At 43.2% G+C, this 20,346-nt stretch overlaps 2 protein-coding genes across 5 annotated transcripts in view; one reads left to right on the forward strand and one right to left on the reverse strand.

Annotated features, from left to right (window-relative positions):
- LOC307203455 (F-box/LRR-repeat protein 14-like) overlaps positions 1-20,346 on the reverse strand; it is a 234,344-nt gene that overhangs the window by 137,857 nt on the left and 76,141 nt on the right. The gene's annotated exons all lie outside the window — the stretch shown is intronic.
- The window catches only part of PCSK6 (proprotein convertase subtilisin/kexin type 6), a 99,031-nt gene that overhangs the window by 23,956 nt on the left and 54,729 nt on the right, over positions 1-20,346 (forward strand). For all 4 annotated transcript variants that reach the window (XR_013833213.1, XM_079954231.1, XM_079954230.1 and 1 more), the window contains exons 2-6: positions 2,004-2,108; positions 10,212-10,322; positions 12,347-12,490; positions 14,992-15,068; positions 18,182-18,270. Coding sequence is in view for 3 of the 4 variants with exons in the window: in XM_079954229.1 (XP_079810355.1) it covers positions 2,004-2,108; positions 10,212-10,322; positions 12,347-12,490; positions 14,992-15,068; positions 18,182-18,270 (526 nt within the window). In the remaining variant the exon portion in view is untranslated. The remainder of the gene's footprint in view (positions 1-2,003; positions 2,109-10,211; positions 10,323-12,346; positions 12,491-14,991; positions 15,069-18,181; positions 18,271-20,346) is intronic.

Below are 20,346 nucleotides of genomic sequence, written 5' to 3' on the forward strand. Positions count from 1 at the left end.
CCGGACCATGGTTACTCAGAAGTAGGTCCTATTGAATTCAGTGGTGTTTTCTCCCAGCTGATTGGAATAGGATTGCAGACTAATTCTCTTAAACCAAGGCGGGGGAACCTGGGACTCTCCAGATGTTGCTGAACTACAAATCCCATCACGCCTAGCCATTGGACGTGCTAGCCAGGGTAACAGCATCTGGGGGGCCAAAGTTTCCCCGCCAGGAGACAATTGCAGGGAAATCGCAGCCGTCACTTTTGCAGCTGCCTGTATCCGGAGACCTTGAGCACCGTCTTGGCAGCATCACCAGATGCTGCACTTCATTGTGCATTTTGTCAGAATAAGTGCAGCAGGCGCTGCTGCCATGGCACAGCCGCACGGCTCTTCGCCTGCGTGATGTGTGTGCACCTGTGAAGGGCAGATGGTTTCCTGAGGATTTTGGTTCCAAGAACTCTGGAGGCTGTTTTGGACCAGGCATATTCTGTTGCTATTAAGTGGTGGGGCGGGTGGAGGGGAGGCTGCATGCATTTCGGAAGTGCAGTTTTCACATTTTATCTTTGGCTCATATGGTGAGCAGGAGATAAGAGACCCCGAGCTCATCCATTCACATATGCCTTTAACCAGAAGTGGAGACAGATGGGTCATGCAACTGAGATTCTGCTCTGGAAGAGGTGTAGCTCAGTGCTTTGCATACAAAAAGCCCCAGGTTGCATGCAGAAGCCCTCTAGCTTCTCCAATACCTTAGTCTGAAACCTTGGAGAGAGATGCCAGTCCGTGCCAACAAAAGCAAGCCAGATGAAACAATGGTCTGATTTAGGGCTTGTGCACACTTTTGCTTTTGTCCTGAGCTTAGAAAGCATGAGTCTGGTTATGGTAGTTTTCTGAGCAGTTTCCCCATGCTTTCTAGGCATGGATCTGAGTGGTTCTGCCTTTGCCACACCATGCCATTTCCCCCCCCCCCCCGAAAAACCTGAGATTCAGGTGCTAAATCAGAACAAATGGTGATCCACGGAAAACTTGATTGCCATTTGTTCCGATTCAGCACTAAAACGTGGGTTTTCCCCCTGGGGAAAGTAGGGACAAGTGGAAGTGGAGGAGCCCTTAGTGAACCAGGGCTCAGCCAGATCCCTTTGCTCCCATCTTTGATACTGCCCACATTTTGATATGATGATAAACCATGCCTACTCTGCCTCCTTCCTCCTTGGCATGACTGCAAGGCGGGGTGTGATGTTTAATTAATTACACGTGACAAACTCTGGTTAATGTTAATTCTGTTCTGCTTGAAAAAAGTCCGCTGTAGTTGTGAAGCTGGCTTCTTTCAATAAACTGTAGCTAATGTTAACCACAGTTTGAGGTGCGCATGTAACACTAAAATGTGGCTAGTTAAAATTACCTAATCCTTATGTAGCCAAAATGAGGCCATCCACATAGAAAAGGGGGAGATATTGTTTTGCAGAATTCAGAGGCGAAAACTGAAAGGTGTGGAAAATGCAAAAGCAGCCAGTAAGGATTGTTCTTGTTGAGTGGCCTTGGAATGCTGATGGACTATTGGTGGGAGAGGTAGATGGAGTCGGAGTGGGAATGGAATGGAGTCTCCTGGAGCCGAGCTTGGAAAGTTGATACCCTGAACAGGAGCTTCCCATCCTGCAATGTTTTGAAGGTCCCACTTGAACTCTGAATCCTCTTTTCTGGAGGGTAAGCTGCTAGCAAGGGCTGACTTCACCTTGTTCTGCCTGTGAGCTTCCTAGTGGTATCTAGTTGGTCACTGGTGGAAGAAGAGATGGACACTTGGTCTGACCTCTGCAGAGGCTGTTTCAACGCCTCCTGGCGACCAAATGCGTAAGAGGTTTAGCTGTGTGAAATGAGCATCTTTGGTTGCTTGTTGAAACTTTTCCTGCCCGAACTGAATTGCATTCCTTCCTGGTTCTAGTGTGCTGTGAAAGAACATGCAGCTGTTCCTTATGGTCCTCACTGCCTCCTGTCCTGACACCTGTTCTGTATATCGCTCATTGCAGATTGGCAGCCTGGAAGACTATTACCACTTTCACCACAGCAAGACGATTAAAAGGTCAACGTTCAGCAGCAGAGGCCCACACAACTTCCTCAGAATGGATCCAAAGGTACAGCAGGAAGCTACTGGTGTCAGGTCTACTTTGCAGGCTTGTCTTGCATTAGCAAGGGGAAGTTACAAAAGGCAAAGGGAACTCGGTGAAAGCCCAAAGTACGCTTGGCGGGAAATCACCTTTTTTATTTAACTAGCTTTTGGGTGTGTGGGTATGTGTCCTTAAAACCAGCAAGATTAAATATATGATTACCATAATCCCAGAGTTAAAGGTAGGCAGCATGAAATGATGATGGTATATATCTCCAAATATATTGCCTATGAAGCCCCTTAGGCAAATGCCATCTTGGCAGGGGCATCATTGGGTCAACCTTGATGGGCTACACCAATGATAGTCAACATGGTGCCCTCCAGGTAATGTTGGACTCTAACTCCCATAAGCCCCACCTCACATGGCCAGTGGTCAGGAACGATGGGAGTTGTAGTCCAGTATCTTCTGGAGGGCACTGCTTTGGCTATCCTTGCAATATGCCTGCCTGCAAACTATACTCTCCAGAAGTCAGTGCAAATGGAAGTCAAATGAAAGGTTAACCCACCATAATGGCGGATGTTTGGCTAGACTATAAGATTGGGATAACAGTGGGCCCCTAGGTTTTGCAGTACAACTTTATATGGGGTTTACTTTACGTCATTTATTTGTATTTGCTTCAGTTTGTAGTACAGTGCTGTAAGTTGCCTTGGGGTGACATTCCTCTCTACAAAAGCCCTTTTAGTTGGCAGAAGAAAAGCTTTCCTCTGGGCCAGAACCATTTTAGTGGATGATTAAAACTGGAGGCATGAAACTTGTGTACAGACAGTGGGCCTACCCTGAAACAGTGTCATATAGAATGCATTTTGTTCCAGTGTGCTGGCTGGGCCCCATTTTTAACCAAGGTGGCAGGCTGAACCTTTCGAAACTGCATTTGATTTTTTGATTCTGTGGAACACTGATTATGAAGGCTGCTGGTCTACAATACAGCAGAGAATGGTGCTCTACGACCAATTTCGTATTGCCAAATGTAGCTTCCAGACGTGTGCACATACAGCAAACAAATCAACCCATGTGCCTTCCCATTCAAATATTTGAACTTATTCGCTCACTGTCTAACAAGCTGTAGATAATTCTTGAATGTGCGCCCATATTGCATCAATAATAGTTGACGATGGCGTGGGATTTGGGGGGTGGGTGGAAGAAAGAACAAGAATAAACAAACTGCAAGTGTCTGAACATCCCACCAATTGCGAGAAAAACTGATGGCTGGTGGTTTTTTTGGTGTTCTAATTAAGTTTTCGAGCCCTAGGGAAGCTAGGGCGAGGGAAGGGTATGAATCTATATCTGAAATGGAAAAGCACGCATTTTAAATTAGTCTACTTGATGCAAACCAAATGGTTTTTTTAAAATTTAGTCTATTTACCTAGTTGTATTGATTAATACAGCATGCACACCAGACATTTAAAGACCCCCCCCCAAAAAAAAAAGAATAATGGAGAAATGTGATTTCTTAAGGGTGCTGGGAATTGTAGCTCTGTGAGAGGTAAACTACGGTTTCCAGGATTCCTTTTTGGGGGTGGGGATGCACTTCAAATGTATGGTATGTATGCAACCTAACAGTTTGCAAAATAGAGCACCGCTGTATTTTGGGTGCTTGGAGCTAGGCTGGATTCGTAATCCATGCCTTGGTGTTCTCCCTTAGCAGATCACTTGGGAAGTGTTTTGCTACTTGACTGGTATACCTAATGTGTATGCATGAATATGCTAATAGTGGTGCTAAAGCAAGCCTTTAAACAAGTCATGCCACCTTGAATTTAACTGGAAAAGATGGAACTGCATAACTTAACGATTTGGGGGGGGGCGTGCATTGTTTTCAAAAGTTTAAAGCTCCTAGTCAACTAAGTGACTTGGTGCTTTTAAAGCTGAAAACTTCTCAAGTTTATTTTTGTTTTTATATAAATCTGCATCCTATTTCAGAGGCTCCCTGAACTGGGCGATCTTTTGCCAATGAAACTTGGTAGATCAAGTGGCTTTTCCCACAAGCTTTGCAGTTTGTCTCTTTCAATTTACCTGGACTTCCTTGATGAAGGGAGGAGAAAATGTTCTCAGAAATGTGTGGAACTTGTTAGCTTTAAAATATTAGGAAATGTCTCTAGTGCTACTTCTTTTTTTCCAGGTCAGTTGAATCAAGTTCTGAGGGTGGGGCACGGCATCTATATCCCACAAGTTCTATTGTAGGGCCAAGCTGTTGCAATACTGCATATAGACACAGAAAGCAAACACAGTTGGGGATATCTGTCAGGGCAGCTGATCGTAATGCTAAAAAGCACCAAAAACCTTCAGATTTCTGACAGGCGTGATGAAAAAGGAAGAAGAGTTTGGATTTGATATCCCGCTTTATCACTACCCTATGGAGTCTCAAAGTGGCTAACATTCTCCTTTCTCTTCCTCCCCCACAACAAACACTCTGTGAGGTGAGTGGGGCTGAGAGACTTCAGAGAAGTGTGACTAGCCCAAGGTCACCTAGCAGCTGCATGTGGAGGAGCGGAGACGCAAACCCGGTTCCCCAGATTTCGAGTCCACCGCTCTTAACCACTACACCACACTGGCTCTCAAGAAGAGGGAACTAGGAGGGAAGAGGAAAGCAAGCAAATACTGGTATCAGTTATTAGAGCAGGGGTGGTAAACCTGTACACACCATAGGTCAATATTGGGCCCGAATTGGCCCATGTAGCTATTTTCCATAAATCATGCCCACCTGTCCACTGCTGGGTGACATCAGCTTCACCAGCACATTCCCTGCAGCCAGCAGGATTGAACCCTCCACTCATACTTGTTATAGAAAATCTTGCTCAGTTTGGCTGTGCCCTCAGGCACCTGTAAATTGTGACCCCACCCCCAAGGGTGGAGAGATAAGAAGCTGACCTGCAGGCCAGAAAAAGTTTCCTGTCTCTATAACTGATCTTATAGTGACCCGCTGGAATGGCCACCCAGATGACGGGAGACCAGATGACCACTGGCCCCAGATGATGCAATGGGTCAGCTTTGCTTGCAGATGGAAGCATTTCTGGAAGAGCTATCTATTATTGCTCTTTCTAGTACAGTGGTGCCCCGCAAGAGGAACGCCTCGCAAGACGGAAAACCTGTTAGACGAAAGGGTTTTCCGTTTTGGAGGCGCTTCGCAAAACGAATTTCCCTATGGGCTTGCTTCGCAAGACGAAAATGTCTTGCGAGTTCCTGCGGTTTTTTCCCCCTTTCCCCCCCTTTTTCTAAGCAGCTAAGCCGCTTATCAGCTGATCCGCTAAGCTGATAAGCCGCTAAAAGCCGCTAAAAGCCGCTAAACTGCTAATAGCGCTAATCCGCTAAGCTGTCAATGGGCTTGCTTCGCAAGACGAAAAAAACGCTATACGAAGAGACTCACGGAACGGATTAATTTCGTCTTGCGAGGCACCACTGTAATGATCTCAGCTGGTGAGTGGCAATGGGAAGCCGCCCATAGCAGCTAGGGCAACCCAGTCAGATGGGCGGGGTACAAATAATTTAGCCAAAAGAAGAGTAGGATGTAATAAGGCATTGTTTTTCCATCCCGCCTTGTGGTCTTTGGATTCAGTGCTGTTTTCGTTCCACTGCATTTAGTCTTCTGCCAAAAGCTACATTATTTGTCCCGCTGTTGGCCATGGCAAGATTACATCATTATGTTACCCTATCCATGTCAATGCAAAGAAAACACCGTGAACAGATTGTTTGTGGACTGAAAGGGACAACAACTGATCATATTTGCTGGATTAATTTCTGTTCTGGACAAGGGGGCAAAAATTGCAAACATTGGCAATTTCTACTCCTGTTTCCATTGGAATTTTGCAGCATCCCTAGTGAGGAGAGTGGGGGTGGAACTGGTGTCCTTTTCCTTTCCCCACCCCCACCCCCGGAGAATTGTGGGAAGAAAATAATGCCCAAACAGCCATCTTTCCCTTGTCATTTACATGCAATGAATTGCAAAAGCCTAAAAGCATCAAATCGGATGATCGTTCTACATTCTGCTGCATCTTCTGTGTTGGAAAATCATAACAAATAAAGACATCCCAAAGGGATATCCTTCATTAGCATTACATCATGATGAGGGCATCTTGTTTTAATGACTAGGCTGAAGTTTTAGTCAAGGTTCTGGGTTGGATTGGCTTGGCATTTTCGTTGTTTTCCCTCAAGTGAATTGAATCACTTTCCTGGTTTATACATGTGTCTCGGCCTACGTGTTGCAACATATAGTCAGGGTTGGAAGTAGCCCAATAAACCAGTATGCCAATTAGCAAAATGCAATTAGCCATGCAAGATTTCCTTCTCTTCCTGGTGGGCGTCGCTATGGATGCATCTGGAGGCAGTGCCGGATCTACACATTTTGCCGCAGGGGGCAGAAGTCTGCACGGTCTGCTACCCGCTTCTCCTGCAGATTCACGTCCTCCCCTCCATCACCCCTGAGAGAAGGAGGCCTGCGCTGCCCCATGGGATTCTGCCACCCAAGGCAGCTGCTTCAAATCACCTCACAGGTGACTGGCCCCAATGGGCACCAGCCTCCCCTGGAACTCTCTCCCTGTGGAGGTGTATCTCGCCTCACCTTTTTATAGCTTCAGGCCTCTGGGCAAGGCTCGTCTTTTTGGGGGGACATTTTGAGGAGGAGATATGAGGTTGTTGCTGCTGTCAGTAACTGTCACTCATGCGGGCCTGCTCAGTCTTCCTTACGCACAACAAAATTCAAAGCCACCATCTCTTGTTCTGCATTTATTTACAGTGGTACCTCTGGTTATGTACTTAATTCGTTCCGGAGGTCCATTCTTAACCTGAAACTGTTCTTAACCTGAAGCACCACTTTAGCTAATGGGGCCTCCTGCTGCTGCCGCGCCGCTGCCGCGCGATTTCTGTTCTCATCCTGAAGCAAAGTTCTTAACCCGAGGTACTATTTATGGGTTAGCGGAGTCTGTAACTTCAAGCGTATGTAACATGAAGCATATGTAACCCGAGGTACCACTGTATTACATTTTTACCTTGCCTCTTCTCCAAGGAGCTCAGAGTGGCACACAGTTTTCCTCCTCGACCTCACGTTTATCTTCTCAACAACCTTGTGAGATGCTTCTTAGGTTATGGGGTTATAATCCAGAATGTGGCTGCCAGATTGGTGACTGGGAGCGGCCGCCAAGGCCATATAAAAACCGTCCTGAAAGACCTACATTGCCTCCCAGTATGTTTCTGAGCATAATTTAAAGTGTTGGTGCTGACCTTTAAAGCCCTAAATGGCCTCGGCCCTGTATACCTGAAGGAGCCTCTCCACCCCTATCATTCAGCCCAGACGCTGAAGTCCAGCTCTGAGGGCCTTCTGGTGGTTCCCTCGCTGCGAGAAGTGAGGTTACAGGGAACCAGGCAGAGGAGGGCCTTCTCAGTAGTGGCACCTGCCCTGTGGAATGACCTTCCATCAGATGTCAAGGAGATTAACAACTATGCAACCTTTAGAAGACATCTGAAGGCAGCCCTGTATAGGGAAGTTTTTATTATGTTTCTGTAATTTCTTACGTTTCTGTAATTCTGTGTTTATTATGTTTCTGGAAGCAGCCCAGAGTGGCTGGGGCAACCCAGTCATATGGGCAGGGTACAAAAAATAGAATTATTATGCAGTGGTAGTATTCATATTATTAGTATTATAAGGTAGTGACTGGCCCAGTGTCACCCAGTTGGCTTCATGGCTGACTGGGGATTTGGACCCGGGTCTTCCCAGTCCTAGTCAATCACTGTAACCACTACGTCACACCGCCTCTGCTTTGTTGTTGGACATAAACCCCACTCCCTATCTGTGAAGCTGGTACCCAAGGGGTGTTGGGCTGAGAGAAGGTTTACGTAACGTATCCACCACCTCTGGCCAAATGGAAGAAGGGGACAGCAGTAAGTCCTAATAGGTCAAGTGGTTTTCCTTGCCAAATAAAACCTGGGTTAGCCTTGTTTGCTAGGCCTGATTAATTAGACAATTGTGAGTGCCTTTTAGCAGACTTCAGACTGCCTTTGCTTTGTACTGTACTAACCATCAATTTTCCCAGTCCCATCCTGCTCCCCAGCTTGACAGGAACTGTGTGCCTTGGCAGGAAATGACCTAGACAAGTGTGTTATGGAAATACTATATTATTCTCATCATCTTAAACAACATAAGAGAGAGAGAACCCTCAAACCCTGCTTTTAATGCCCCCCCATCAAACCTTTTGAGGTTTCTTATATTTCTAAGCTTCTGAGGCTTGAAGGGGTGAAAGTGCCGATAATCCTTTAAAACAATAACTCAAGAGTTGGTTGAGCACATTAAATGTCTGGTTCACGTTGTTTCTCAGCTCTTGCGTTTCAAAAGGTCACAACCAGCCTTCCCCCACCCAGGGATTCCTATTTATTATTACAGAAACTTTAGGCTAATCCATGTGTCGGAAATGTTCTCCCTTGCTGAGAATCCACTTCAGATCCTTTGAGTCCCCTCGGGGATCCTTCCTACCTTGGAGACTAATCCCAGATTTTCATGACTCCTTTTCTTGATGAAACTGTCCTTGTGGAAGCTGGGGGTGTGGAGGATTAATTCTCTTATGTACTTGAGCAGGGAAGTTTGCATTAATTCAGTGGAGTTGTATTATAATTCCGATCTGTTCCGATGAATAAACATTTGCTTTAAACCTCATACTTTTGGTATACAGCATGCCTATAATCTAATTTATCTTGTTAATGTTCTGTGGAGGGGTCTGTACAGCTGTGGAACATCTGCTCTATCAAAAGCTACTTGAGAGCAAAGGGGAGCATTCTAGAATTTTTATCTCGACTTTTGTTATCAAAACTCACTGAGGCCCTTTTAACTGACTTTCATTTATCTTCTGTGGCGTGTGTTTGAAGTAGGGCTTTGTTTTTTGTTTTTTGTTTTGACTCTAAGCACCCACTGCTCTAAGAATTACGTTGGTTCTTCTTTGTACTGGGATTTGTTTAGGTTTAAGAAGAGAAACCCATTAAAAAATGGCAAAAAACGGAAAAAGGCAGACGGTTACTTAGAAAAACAATATGCACAGGATGAGGAATTATTCATGTGCTTGAAACTGCTTCTAATTAGACAAATGGCCTTGATGTCTAGTGTCATTCTGATGAGGTTAAGATAGGCACCTCAATAAAATGGAAAGGCGTTTTCATTCCAGGCAATGAAAGTAAAGGAAGAGAGCACTTTCTGTGGCGAACTTTTGTAGAATTCCCTACCTCTAGTAGGCCCACCAGACCTCTTTTGTTGTTTTGAACAGATTAGTAGCAAACAGTTTTTGGTACTGTTAGGGCTTGGATAAGTTAGGCTTTGTTAATTAGTTAGGTTCATTAAAAGAAAGAAAATTCTCAAAGGTTTATTGCTCCTAGCATAAGAGTACAAGAATAGTTAAATCAAACAGAATAGAGAAAAGCCTGCGTCAAATTATTTCCAAGAACAATACAATATTAAGATAGGGAGATTAATGCAACAAAATTATATCTCTACATATTTTGCTTGCAAAATCGTCATACTGTACACGAAAAAAGCCTATAAATCTAGACAAAGTCAAGTTTCAAAACAATAGATACTGATTAATTCAATTGCAGAAAATGATATTAGTTCGTATTGAATGCTTGTTGGGTGAAAAAAGATGCATATTAGATTGTTAGGTTCATTTTTGATGTTTCAAGGTTGTGTGCGTTTGTATGTATATTATTACTTTCAACAACCTGGATGATACACAATGTTAGTGAGAGTGAGAGTAGACCTAATGTAGAGTCCATTTATTTCAATGGATCTTCTTTTGATATGATGTGTTTTCATAACATGGGCATCCCATTTTTCTGATTTGTGCCTTCTTGTTTAATTGCCAGAAAGAACAATTTGAATGCTTCCTTTATTGTATTTTTAATGTTACAATTTATTCTCTTAATCTTTGTGAGCGTATGTTGTTGGCTGGTCTTACAAACAGAGTTAATAAGCAATTTGTGAGCCATATGGCAAGAACTGGGATTTAGATGTCAAAGCAAACAAATATTTTCTTATTGATGCTGCTGTTAAAAAACCCCAAGCATTCCTGTGAAACACTGCTATTTAATTTTTTTTTCTAGGTAAGGTGGCTCCAACAACAGGAAGTTAAACGAAGAGTCAAAAGACGCGTTCGGCGTGACCACCATTTTGTTTCCTTCAATGACCCACTCTGGCCTGAAATGTGGTACATGGTAACTATACATTCACTCTGTGTGTGTATGTGTGTGTGTGTGTGAGTTTTCGTATTATGCATATTTTGGGAATCTTGCAAAAGTCTTTTGGCATCACAGAATCACACATTCCATCCACCCCCTTCCTCTGCTGTTCAGGAGTGGCAAGACTGTGAGGGTGAATGTGTGCCCTAATGTGGCCCTCCGAGCTTCTGTATCTGGCCCTTGCAACTCTATACCTCCTCTTCCCAGTTTGTGCTGCATTCACACGGCAGTTTATTCATTGTTATTTGATTCCAGAAAAAGTGGCTATTTATCTTTAAAAATATATTTTATTCATTGAAAATCAGGATAGTGTATACAAAGTACTCTAAATCAGCAGAATGCAGTCAATAAATTCAGCCTGATACAGTATCACACTTTATACAGATTGCCTTTTAGAAAAGATACATAGAAGAAAAATATAAAAGGAAAAAAACTAACAAATAAAACTACCGACATAGTAAGCAGGCTTAAGTACAAATTAAAAATAATCAATTTCCCATTTTGCTCATACTATTCCTTATAAATAATAATAGGTGAAACCTAATCTTAGATGCTTCAAAATGCTTAGATTTGTGTGCATTAAGTTGGGTTACAAGCTAAAAACCTATGCAATGTTCAGAAAAGATTTAAATCAGAGGGGTTTTGCTGACAAAGAATCAAAATTTCAGACAGAAATATTGAATAATGATTATAAGAATTTAGCAAAAATGTATAAGATATTACTGGAATGGTGTACGAAGGATGAGGAGGTAAAATCAGTTATGATCGACTGGGCCAAAGCTATAGGGCATAATATTCAAATGGAGGATTGGGAAAGACTTTGGAAAGATGGCTTAAGATTCACTGCATGCACAGTTATAAAAGAAAATGTTATGAAAATGATGTACCGATGGTATGTAACACCTGTGAAGTTAGCAAAAATGTATAAGATAAGCAACAAATGTTGGAAATGTAAAGAAAAAGAAGATACCTTTTTCATATGTGGTGGGAATGTAAGAAGGTAAAATGCTTTTGGGAAATGATTTATAAAGAACTGAAGAAAATGTTGAAATATACATTTGTTAAGAAACCAGAAGCATTTTTACTAGGCATTACAGGTAATGAGATAAATAAGAAAGAAAAGAAGTTATTTTTATATGCAGTGACAGCAGCAAGAATATTGATGGCCCAGAAATGGAAACAGGAGGAATTACCTACGATAGAAGAATGGAGAACTAAAATGATGGATTATGCAGAACTGGACAGAATGACAGGAAGGATCCGGAATCGGCGAGATCAAAGATTTACAAAAGATTGGGAAAAGTTTATCCAATATATGCAAAAACTGAGTGATAATAAAATTACGTTTGTAAGCTTTAAGGAAGCTCTGTGAGGGGAAAGGGTTAAAAGGGCAGAAATGTAAAAAGTAACAATAGGAAGGAATGGCAGACAAATTGAGGGAAGTCAAAAAAGAGAAGTAAGATGTAATTAAGATGTATGGAATGTATAAATTTGCTTCTGTATTTGAAAACTAATAAAAATATAATATATAAAAAAATTACAAGCTAAAAACCTATGCAGCTGGTTTTGAAGACTTGGCTAGTTGATGTTTACAAGGCTGACTTCAACTGATGGACAGAGCACAAGGCTGGATGGGACATTTAAACCTCCCCTGGGCTTCTAGGAGTAGCCTTGGCAAGAAGGACCAATCCACTGAATTTGGCTTTCTGCCCAGGAAGCTGTCTTACACTGAGTTAGACCATTGTTCCGTCTGAATCAGTACTGTCTACACTGACTGGCAGCAGCTCTCCAGGGTTTCAGACACGGTTCTCTCCCAGCCCTACCTGGAGATGCCAGGAGTTGAGCCTGGGAGCTTCTGCATGCAAATCAGATGCTCCACCACTGAGCTACAACCCTTCCCCTATCCTAGCTTTTAAACTTGCTTGTTTAGCCGTGCGGAGTGTTGCTTGCTGGTCTGTGTAAGGAAGAAATGGCTAACGGACTGCTGCCTTCGCCCTCAGCACTGCGAAGACAACAACAGCGACTGTAGGTCGGAAATGAACGTCCTAGCAGCCTGGCAGAGAGGATATACTGGCAAAGATGTTGTGGTGACCATTCTCGACGATGGCATAGAGAAGCACCACCCTGATCTTCTGCAGAACTATGTAAGTAAAGCTGGAGACCCTTGGATCACCTCTTTTACACTGGCCCTCAAGACCACAGTCCTATACAGTGGTACCTCAGGTTAAGTACTTAGTTCCTTCCGGAGGTCCGTACTTAACCTGAAACTGTTCTTAACCTGAAGCACCACTTTAGCTAATGGGGCCTCCTGCTGCTGCTGTGCCACTGGGGCCTGATATCTGTTCTCATCCTGAAGCAAAGTTCTTAACCTGAAGCACTATTTCTGGGTTAGCGGAGTATGTAACCTGAAGCATATGTAACCTGAAGCGAATGAAACCTGAGGTACCACTGTACAATGGTGCTTGGAAGTGAGTCCCATTGAACGTGCTTCTGAGCAAAGGTGGCGTCAGGTGAAATTGGTAAGTTGGGCTTTGATTCAGTTATGTGCTGCATTGACAGGAGACTGCCTATGGACCACAAATAATCATAGAACTGTAAAATTGGAAGGGACACTGTGGATCATTTAGTCCTTCAACCACCTGCAATGCAGGAATACACAGCTGTCCCATCCAGGGATCGAACCTGCAACCTTGGTGTTATCAGAACCATGATATTTGAATAAGTCAAGGGTATGGGAACTTGTGGCCTTCCAAACGCTATTGGACTCCAGCCCCCGTCAGCCATAGCCAGCGTGGCTGACAGGGAGGAGCATCTAGGTCAGCAACCTTTTTCAGCTGTGGTCCGGTCCACCGTCCCTCAGACCTTGTGGGGGGCCGGACTATATTTTGAAGGGAAAAAAAATGTGAACAAATTCCTATGCCCCACAAATAACCCAGAGATGTGTTTTAAATAAAAGGACACATTCTGCTCATGTAAAAACACCAGGCAGGCCCCACAAATAACCCAGAGATGCATTTTAAATAAAAGGACACATTTTACTCCTGTAGAAACACGCTGATTCCCGGACCACCCACGGGCCAGATTGAGAAGGCGATTGGGCCACATCTGGCCCCCAGGCCTTAGTTTGCCTGCCCCTGATCTAGATTATCAGAAAGGCTGACTTAAGGGCATTAAGAAGTCTTCCCAGGCAACTGCTATTCAGAAGCAGAGAATAGCCATTGTAGCCACTGATGGCTTTATCCTCCATGAAATTGTCTGATCCTCTTTTAAAGCTCTCCAAATCGCTGGCCATGGGAGCAAGTTCCATAGCTTAAATATGCATTGCACAAAGAAGTGGTGTCCCGAATCTTCCAACATACAGCTCCATTGGATGTCCGCATGTTCTAGTGCTATGAGAGAAGAAGAAAAACCTTTCTTTATCTCCTTTTCCCCCATGCTGTGCATAATTTTATAGGCTTCTGTCATGTCACCTCTGGCTCACCTTTCCTCTCAAGTAAAAAGTCCCCATTGCTGCAGCCTTTCCTCATTGATCATTTTGGTTGCTCTTTTCTGAATCTTTTCCAACTTTGCAATATCCTGCTTGAGATGAGGCAATGAGGACTGCACACAATATTCCAGATGCGGTCACGCCATAGATTCATCTGATAGGTATCTCTCCAAGCACAAAATAAGGGAGTGGCTCAGAGGCCTCTATGTTATGCATGGGCCCTCCAGAGCATAATCTCATTTCAGGATTTTTTAAAAAAATAATCAACTAACCAACTAATTTAATAAATAAATTGCCACAGGCCCTAAATGAATAACTCAAAACAATTTCCTCCCACCCATACTCTAAATGCATTGTATTGTCTATTGGCTTCCATAAAGGAGAAAAAATATTCTGTGTGGTGAACTAAGCCGCTGAGGAGAGTTGGGTTTTTTTTTTAAAAAAAAAAAACATTTTGTTGAATTTGCACCCTTACCTGCTTTCAGAATTGGGCTGAACATCTGTGAGAGCAGGATGAAGTCAGCACTCTGGAATTGACATTTGCTTGATGCTTACTGGCTGCTTATAGCTCAGATGAGGAAATGTAAAAAATAGGAATGCCCGGTTATCAGATTGAATCCCTGGCGTTTCTCATTAGTGTTAATGGGGCATCTCAAGAGGCTTGTGGGCTTTTCATTAAAAGTGCTGTTGTGCTTTGTTTGGAGAGCTGAGTGTGCTTTAAAAGCCCCACTTGAATTTTTTTCTTTCTGACCAAGCCCTCTTCATCACCTAGAGCAGAGATGTCCATGCCAGCCCAAGCAAGCATAGCCAATTCTCAGGAGTGGTGGGAGTTGTAGTTCAGCAACATTTAGAGGGCCACAGGAACCCTACCCTTGTCCTAGAATTTTGCTTCTTTTTCAGGCAGAAAAAAAGGCAGAATGGGGGACCTCATAAGAAGCTACCTTTACATCAGGCCCAACCTTTTGCCCCATATAGCCTAGTAATATCTGTTGCAACTGATAGTGACTTTTATTAATTTAACAACATTTATATCCTATAAACTGTGTTGTTTGTAAGAACCTCTATCCTGCCAGAGTGTCTCTTGTCCTGGTACAAGCTTGTTCCCGGCAATCACTTCTTAGTTTTTCTAATGTGAACAACTCCCTCTGTTTCTTTCAGGACCCTCGTGCAAGCTATGATGTCAATGGGGATGACGAAGACCCAACTCCGCGCTATGATGCCAGCAATGAAAACAAGTAGGCCTGTTTTTTAACACTGACTTAATGCTTTAAGGGGTGGGGCATGTTGCGGTCTGCACTTAACCTGAACCGAACACCAGCTGCCACCTGTGCTGTATGACAGCATATGGGCACTTTGCCAAATTACATTTTGATATAGATTATAGTCCTTTCTGCACAGATTTATAAAAAGAATGGATGGAATTCAGCCTTGAGCTAACATGATTGTTCCATCAGTGCAGGCATTTTTGCTTTGCTAGCCGAAACAATCTCCCCTCTCCTTCCCCGCCGCATGTTGTTCTGGAGGTTCTTTTGACCCGCCAGAGCAAGATGGGATCGTGCAAGAGTGGGGAGGGAGACCATGTTTCACTAGCAGGAATTTGGGCTAATATGACAAATAATTGTGCAGCCTTTGAGTATATTTTTGTCCTTTCAGAGTCTGCTTTCCCCATTTCTGTAAAAAATAAATGGCCAATTATGTTAACTTGAACATGAGTATTAATATATATGTGTGTGTGTGTGTGTGTGTGTGTGTGTGTGTGTGTGTATATATACAGTCGTACCTTGGAAGCTGAACGTTTGACTTCCAAAATGTTTGGAAACCAAGGCGTGGCTTCTGATTGACTGCAGGAAGCTCCTGCAGCCAATCGGAAGCCACACCGAACGTTCGGCATCTGAAAAATCGTTTGAAAATTGGAACAGTGCCTTCTGGGTTCAGGATTTGTTCAGGAGCCAAGGCGTTTGAGATCCAAGCTGCGACTGTATATTTAGAGGCCACTCATCCTCCGAGACCCTAAGATGTTGTTTGCTTAACGTTTGTGTAAATCCGGCACTGGGAATTATAGTGGAAAACACCTGAGGCCATCAAGGTGCCAGGAAGATTGTGGCCTCTTTGAAGGCAGGGCTCTGGTGCCTGTGACAGATCTCCAGTGACCGGTTGCTTCCTTTTTGTGCTGGCAGCAGCTACTTCTGCCTTTGAGGCTCTGAAACCCCCACTATAAAAGAGGTCATAACCCTATCCACACCTTCCCCCTTTAAAGTTAGTGATCCAGTACAGACATGATCTGACAGCTGTATGGTTGTTGCTGCTGGGCCATCTATAATACATGGAACATTACAAAGAACAAAAGTACTGGTCCCTTTCCTGAGGGGCTTGTGAAACAGAGTAAGTGGAGAGAAATAGAGGCAGGATAAAGAGTGGAATAAAAAGAATAAAATATGGTTCTCGTTACATGTGCTTAAACCCAAACCCCACCTGCACTGTATATTTAAAGTAGCTGAATATACTACTTTATTTTTTTAATAAAGTATTTTATCGTTTTTTAAGAAAAATACAAAAAACAAACCAAGTACATTCGGACCTGGAATACAAATTATGGTAACCGTTCAATCTTGTGTATCATACCACTTAAACAGTCCTGGCTTCTCCCTAAAGAATCCTGGGCACTGTAGTTTAAGGGTGCTGAGAATTATTAGGAAGACTCCCATTCTCGTCACAGAGCTATAATTCTCAGAGTGGTCCAACAGTCTATCCTTCTTCCAAGGAACTCTGTAGTAGTAGTAATAATAATAACAACATATTTGAAGGCGCCGAAAAATGCTGCATTCCCCTCCCCTTTCCAGATAACTTGACCTGTGTTTAACACCTATAATGCTTCTGATTGGAAAGAAGGGCGGGATAAAACTGTTAACCATACTGTAAATATAAATTGATAAATAATAATAATCTCCACTATCACTTGGAACTCAAACCATGGTTTCAGCTTCCAGATGTAATGGCAAACCATGGTTTATGGCCACTTGGTTTGCTTTGCACTCCAGCTTTAGGTGAAGTGGCCAAAACTGCTCAGTCAAACCAAAACTAAGCTTTAGACTAAACCATTAACCATGATTTGGTGTAACGTTTAACTTGGGATGCTACAATGGCTACATCAAGTGCAGAGCTCCAGCTCCACCTCCACTGCTGCGTCCCACCTGGTGTGGAGAGAGTTGCCTGTGATTCCCTCACAAGGGCAAGTTGTGTGGTGGAATTCACAGATGGCTGGCTGCAGTGCAAAAGCAGTTTCCAAACCGGCAGAATCCAAGCCAAGAATTCATTTTTATTTGTATTTATTATGGAGGCCTTCTGTGAATTTCTCTCTTTAATGACACTAATCCTCTGAGCACTTCATTAATTCGGGGGATTAGTTACCAAAAACTCCTGCACACTTCTGAAAACTCGCAAGAGGCCAGGGTTTCCATACAGGGTTTCCACACAGAGTCTCCACTTCAACACAGAAAATAGAAGGGGTATTTTCATCATGATTTTTGATAAAGAACTTTCCCACTCTAAAACACTGTAATTCCATTAAGGTCAGTGTACGTATATTAGGTGTTCACAGTGTACAAACTGTGTACACAAGGTGGTTTAGCTGTACACTCATACTGTTATTCACATGTAACGTTCAACTAGCATACAGTCTTGTGTATCTGTGTACACAATATTTGAGAGCTACAAATCAACAAATCACACAAACACTTGTATATGTGCAGAGATAGCATTCATTAGAATGGAGTGGTAAAGCTTTTTCTGAACTGAATTGCTTGAAGATGAAAATCAGGCTGTTGCATATTTCAATGCGTCCCCATTTTTTATTTTTATTTAGAAAAAAAGACAGTTCAGACACCACCATGTAATGTTTGAAGTGGTCTGGAGTCATGGCACCAAATAGATAGATAGATAGATAGATAGATAGATAGATAGATAGATAGATATTTGGAGGGGGGATAGAGGGAGCAGACTGCATGTGGGGTAAAGCTCAGTGTTCCCTATACATGCAGTCTGCTCCCTCTATCCCCCCTTCAAATATATCTATCTATCTATTTGGGAGTCGAACGGAATCCGTTCCAGAAGTCCGTTCGACATCCAAAACGTTTGGAAACCAAGGTGGAAGCTCCTGCAGCCAATTGGAAACTGTAGAAGCCACAACGGACGTTCGGGTTCTAAAGAACATTCGCAAACCGGAACACTCACTTCCGGGTTTGCTGCGTTTGGGAGCCAGAACGTTTGACTCGCAAGGCGTTTGACTTCCGAGGTACGACTGTGTTTGATTTCTGAAAGAGAAATAACATTCTCTGTATTCTTTCCCCAGGCATGGCACCCGTTGTGCCGGGGAAGTGGCAGCGTCAGCAAACAACTCCAACTGCATAGTGGGAATTGCATACAATGCAAGAATTGGAGGTAAGGAAGACTTTTCTCTTCTGAGCATGGTCTGCAATCAGCTTTTCTGGAGGGTAGATTTGAGAAAGTAGCACTGAGTGTTGGCCCTCATCACACCTTTCCGAGGGCTTCTGGCTAACCCATGTTGCTACAAATATTCCTCATCCACAAGTTTCTTTTTTGCCCCTAAATCTGGCATTTTGGGGGTGGGTCTTAAATTTTTACCTAAGAGACGCAATTCTCTAAGCTCTGCTATAAATCCTCCATGGCTTTTTCTAAATCACCCTGGAAGTTTTGCTGGAGGGCAATAAATGAACATAGAACAATACCCACAATTTTAGTTTCTACAGATTAAGTCCTCCTCTGCCTGCACCCTAAGGTCCTTAAGTAACCTCACAGCTTTCTTTATGCTTCCTCTGAAATGTAAAACCCCTCATTAGGGCATTTTTGTTCTTTTCCTGTGTAAGGATTGTGTGGTGTTTTGGTTCCTTTCCTGTGCAGTTTCGTAAAGATGTCCCTGGTGTGTTAGGGCTTGCCCACACTTACTTTTCCTCCGCTCTTTCCAGGCACGGCCTGCAATTTAAAGCTGTGTCTGAACACCACTTTTAAGTCTCTGGAACTTTCCCTGTGAAAACCTGCTCTTTAAAGCTCAATTGGAGCAAATGTGAATCTGCAGGAAACCAGCATTGATGTTCTGTCTTGATTCAGCTTTTAAGAGTGGAAATTTTGGGGCAAGGAAATTTTGGGGCAAAAAACCCACCACCACCACCACCACGCAGACATGGAGCATTAAAGCACAGACCTCTGCCTGGAAAAAGAGCAGGGCAAAAGCTAAGTGTGGATAACCTCCATGTGGGAAAAAGAGGTGTGCGTTGGAATGGTCAGATGAGAGTTACAGCAAAATTCTCCTCCCATACAAACATGTGAATCTCAGAACCACAAGAAGCTCCCTTATACAGACAAGGTTCTCTCCCAGCTCTACTTGAAGATGCCAGGTGTGCAAAACAGGTGCTCTGCCCCTAGGCTAAGGCCAAGATAACAGGGATTCCAGAGCTAAGGACTGTCAATTTTGTAAGTGAATCTGTTAGTTTCAGTTTCTCATTCCCCCAATCTTTAGTTCAGTTCTCCACATTTCCACATCCATTTTGGGTGGTGGATTTTTTGTAAGCACTCATGAAAATTCATCAGCATTTTAGTGTGAATTCCTTATTTCAGCGTGAATTTTTTCTAATGCAACTTTGCCTGATGAACGTATTTTTCCCCACAGCAATTCCCCCTAAAACAAGGCATTTCGGTGTGCTGTTTTCACCAACTTGTGCGTTTTTATGGATACTACTTGTATATTTGTTTTTGCACACATCAGTTGGCTGGAGAATTGTATTGCAGAATTCAGAGTAGTGTGGATTTTGAAGGATGCTTGTTTTTCGCTTCTCACATTGTTTTGGAAAGTGTGAATTATGTAGGTTCACTTTTAAATGCGAATTCACTTGAATTTCTCCCCCACTGGTAGTGGGAGTGCTTTTGTGCGTTAACTAAATATGAAATTATTGTATTTTTGCAATGCTGAATTCGCTTGCTCTTAGATCTTTTGCACAGTAAAGGAAATTGAAACCTCTTCTGTTTACATCTGTTGACTTCCACTGACCTCTCATTCCTCTCTTCCACTGGATTGGGAACATTTTGGAGGTGCAAACTGGATGCATGTTGACAGGGAAGTTCCCTTCCAGCTAGGCAGCTATCTAACTTGTTGCAACTGAGTAACTTTTGCCCCTATAATCCTCTTGTTCCACTGCACAGTGCCAGAGGAGGGGCTGAAAGGGCATGGCTGCGCCTTGGCGAGAACTCCAAGATGGAACTTGTTTGATGTATCCAGAGGAGGATTTGTGTTTCTTACTTGCTTTGCATGTTAGCGTTCGGAGTTGCATGCTCAGCAGAAACTGCATACAGAACCCCTGTTGGAGCAACACATTTTGCCCTGGATACAAGCCCACCAAGTCTCTGGGTTTAGGAAAATAAGAAAGCTGTGTTTATTAATGGAAATACATGTTTGATAGGCAATAGCTTAGTTCCGTCTAACAATGGTAGAGAAGCTTTGGG

The sequence above is a fragment of the Podarcis cretensis genome, assembly GCF_951804945.1.
Source record: "Podarcis cretensis genome assembly, chromosome: 14".
NCBI lineage: Eukaryota > Metazoa > Chordata > Lepidosauria > Squamata > Lacertidae > Podarcis > Podarcis cretensis.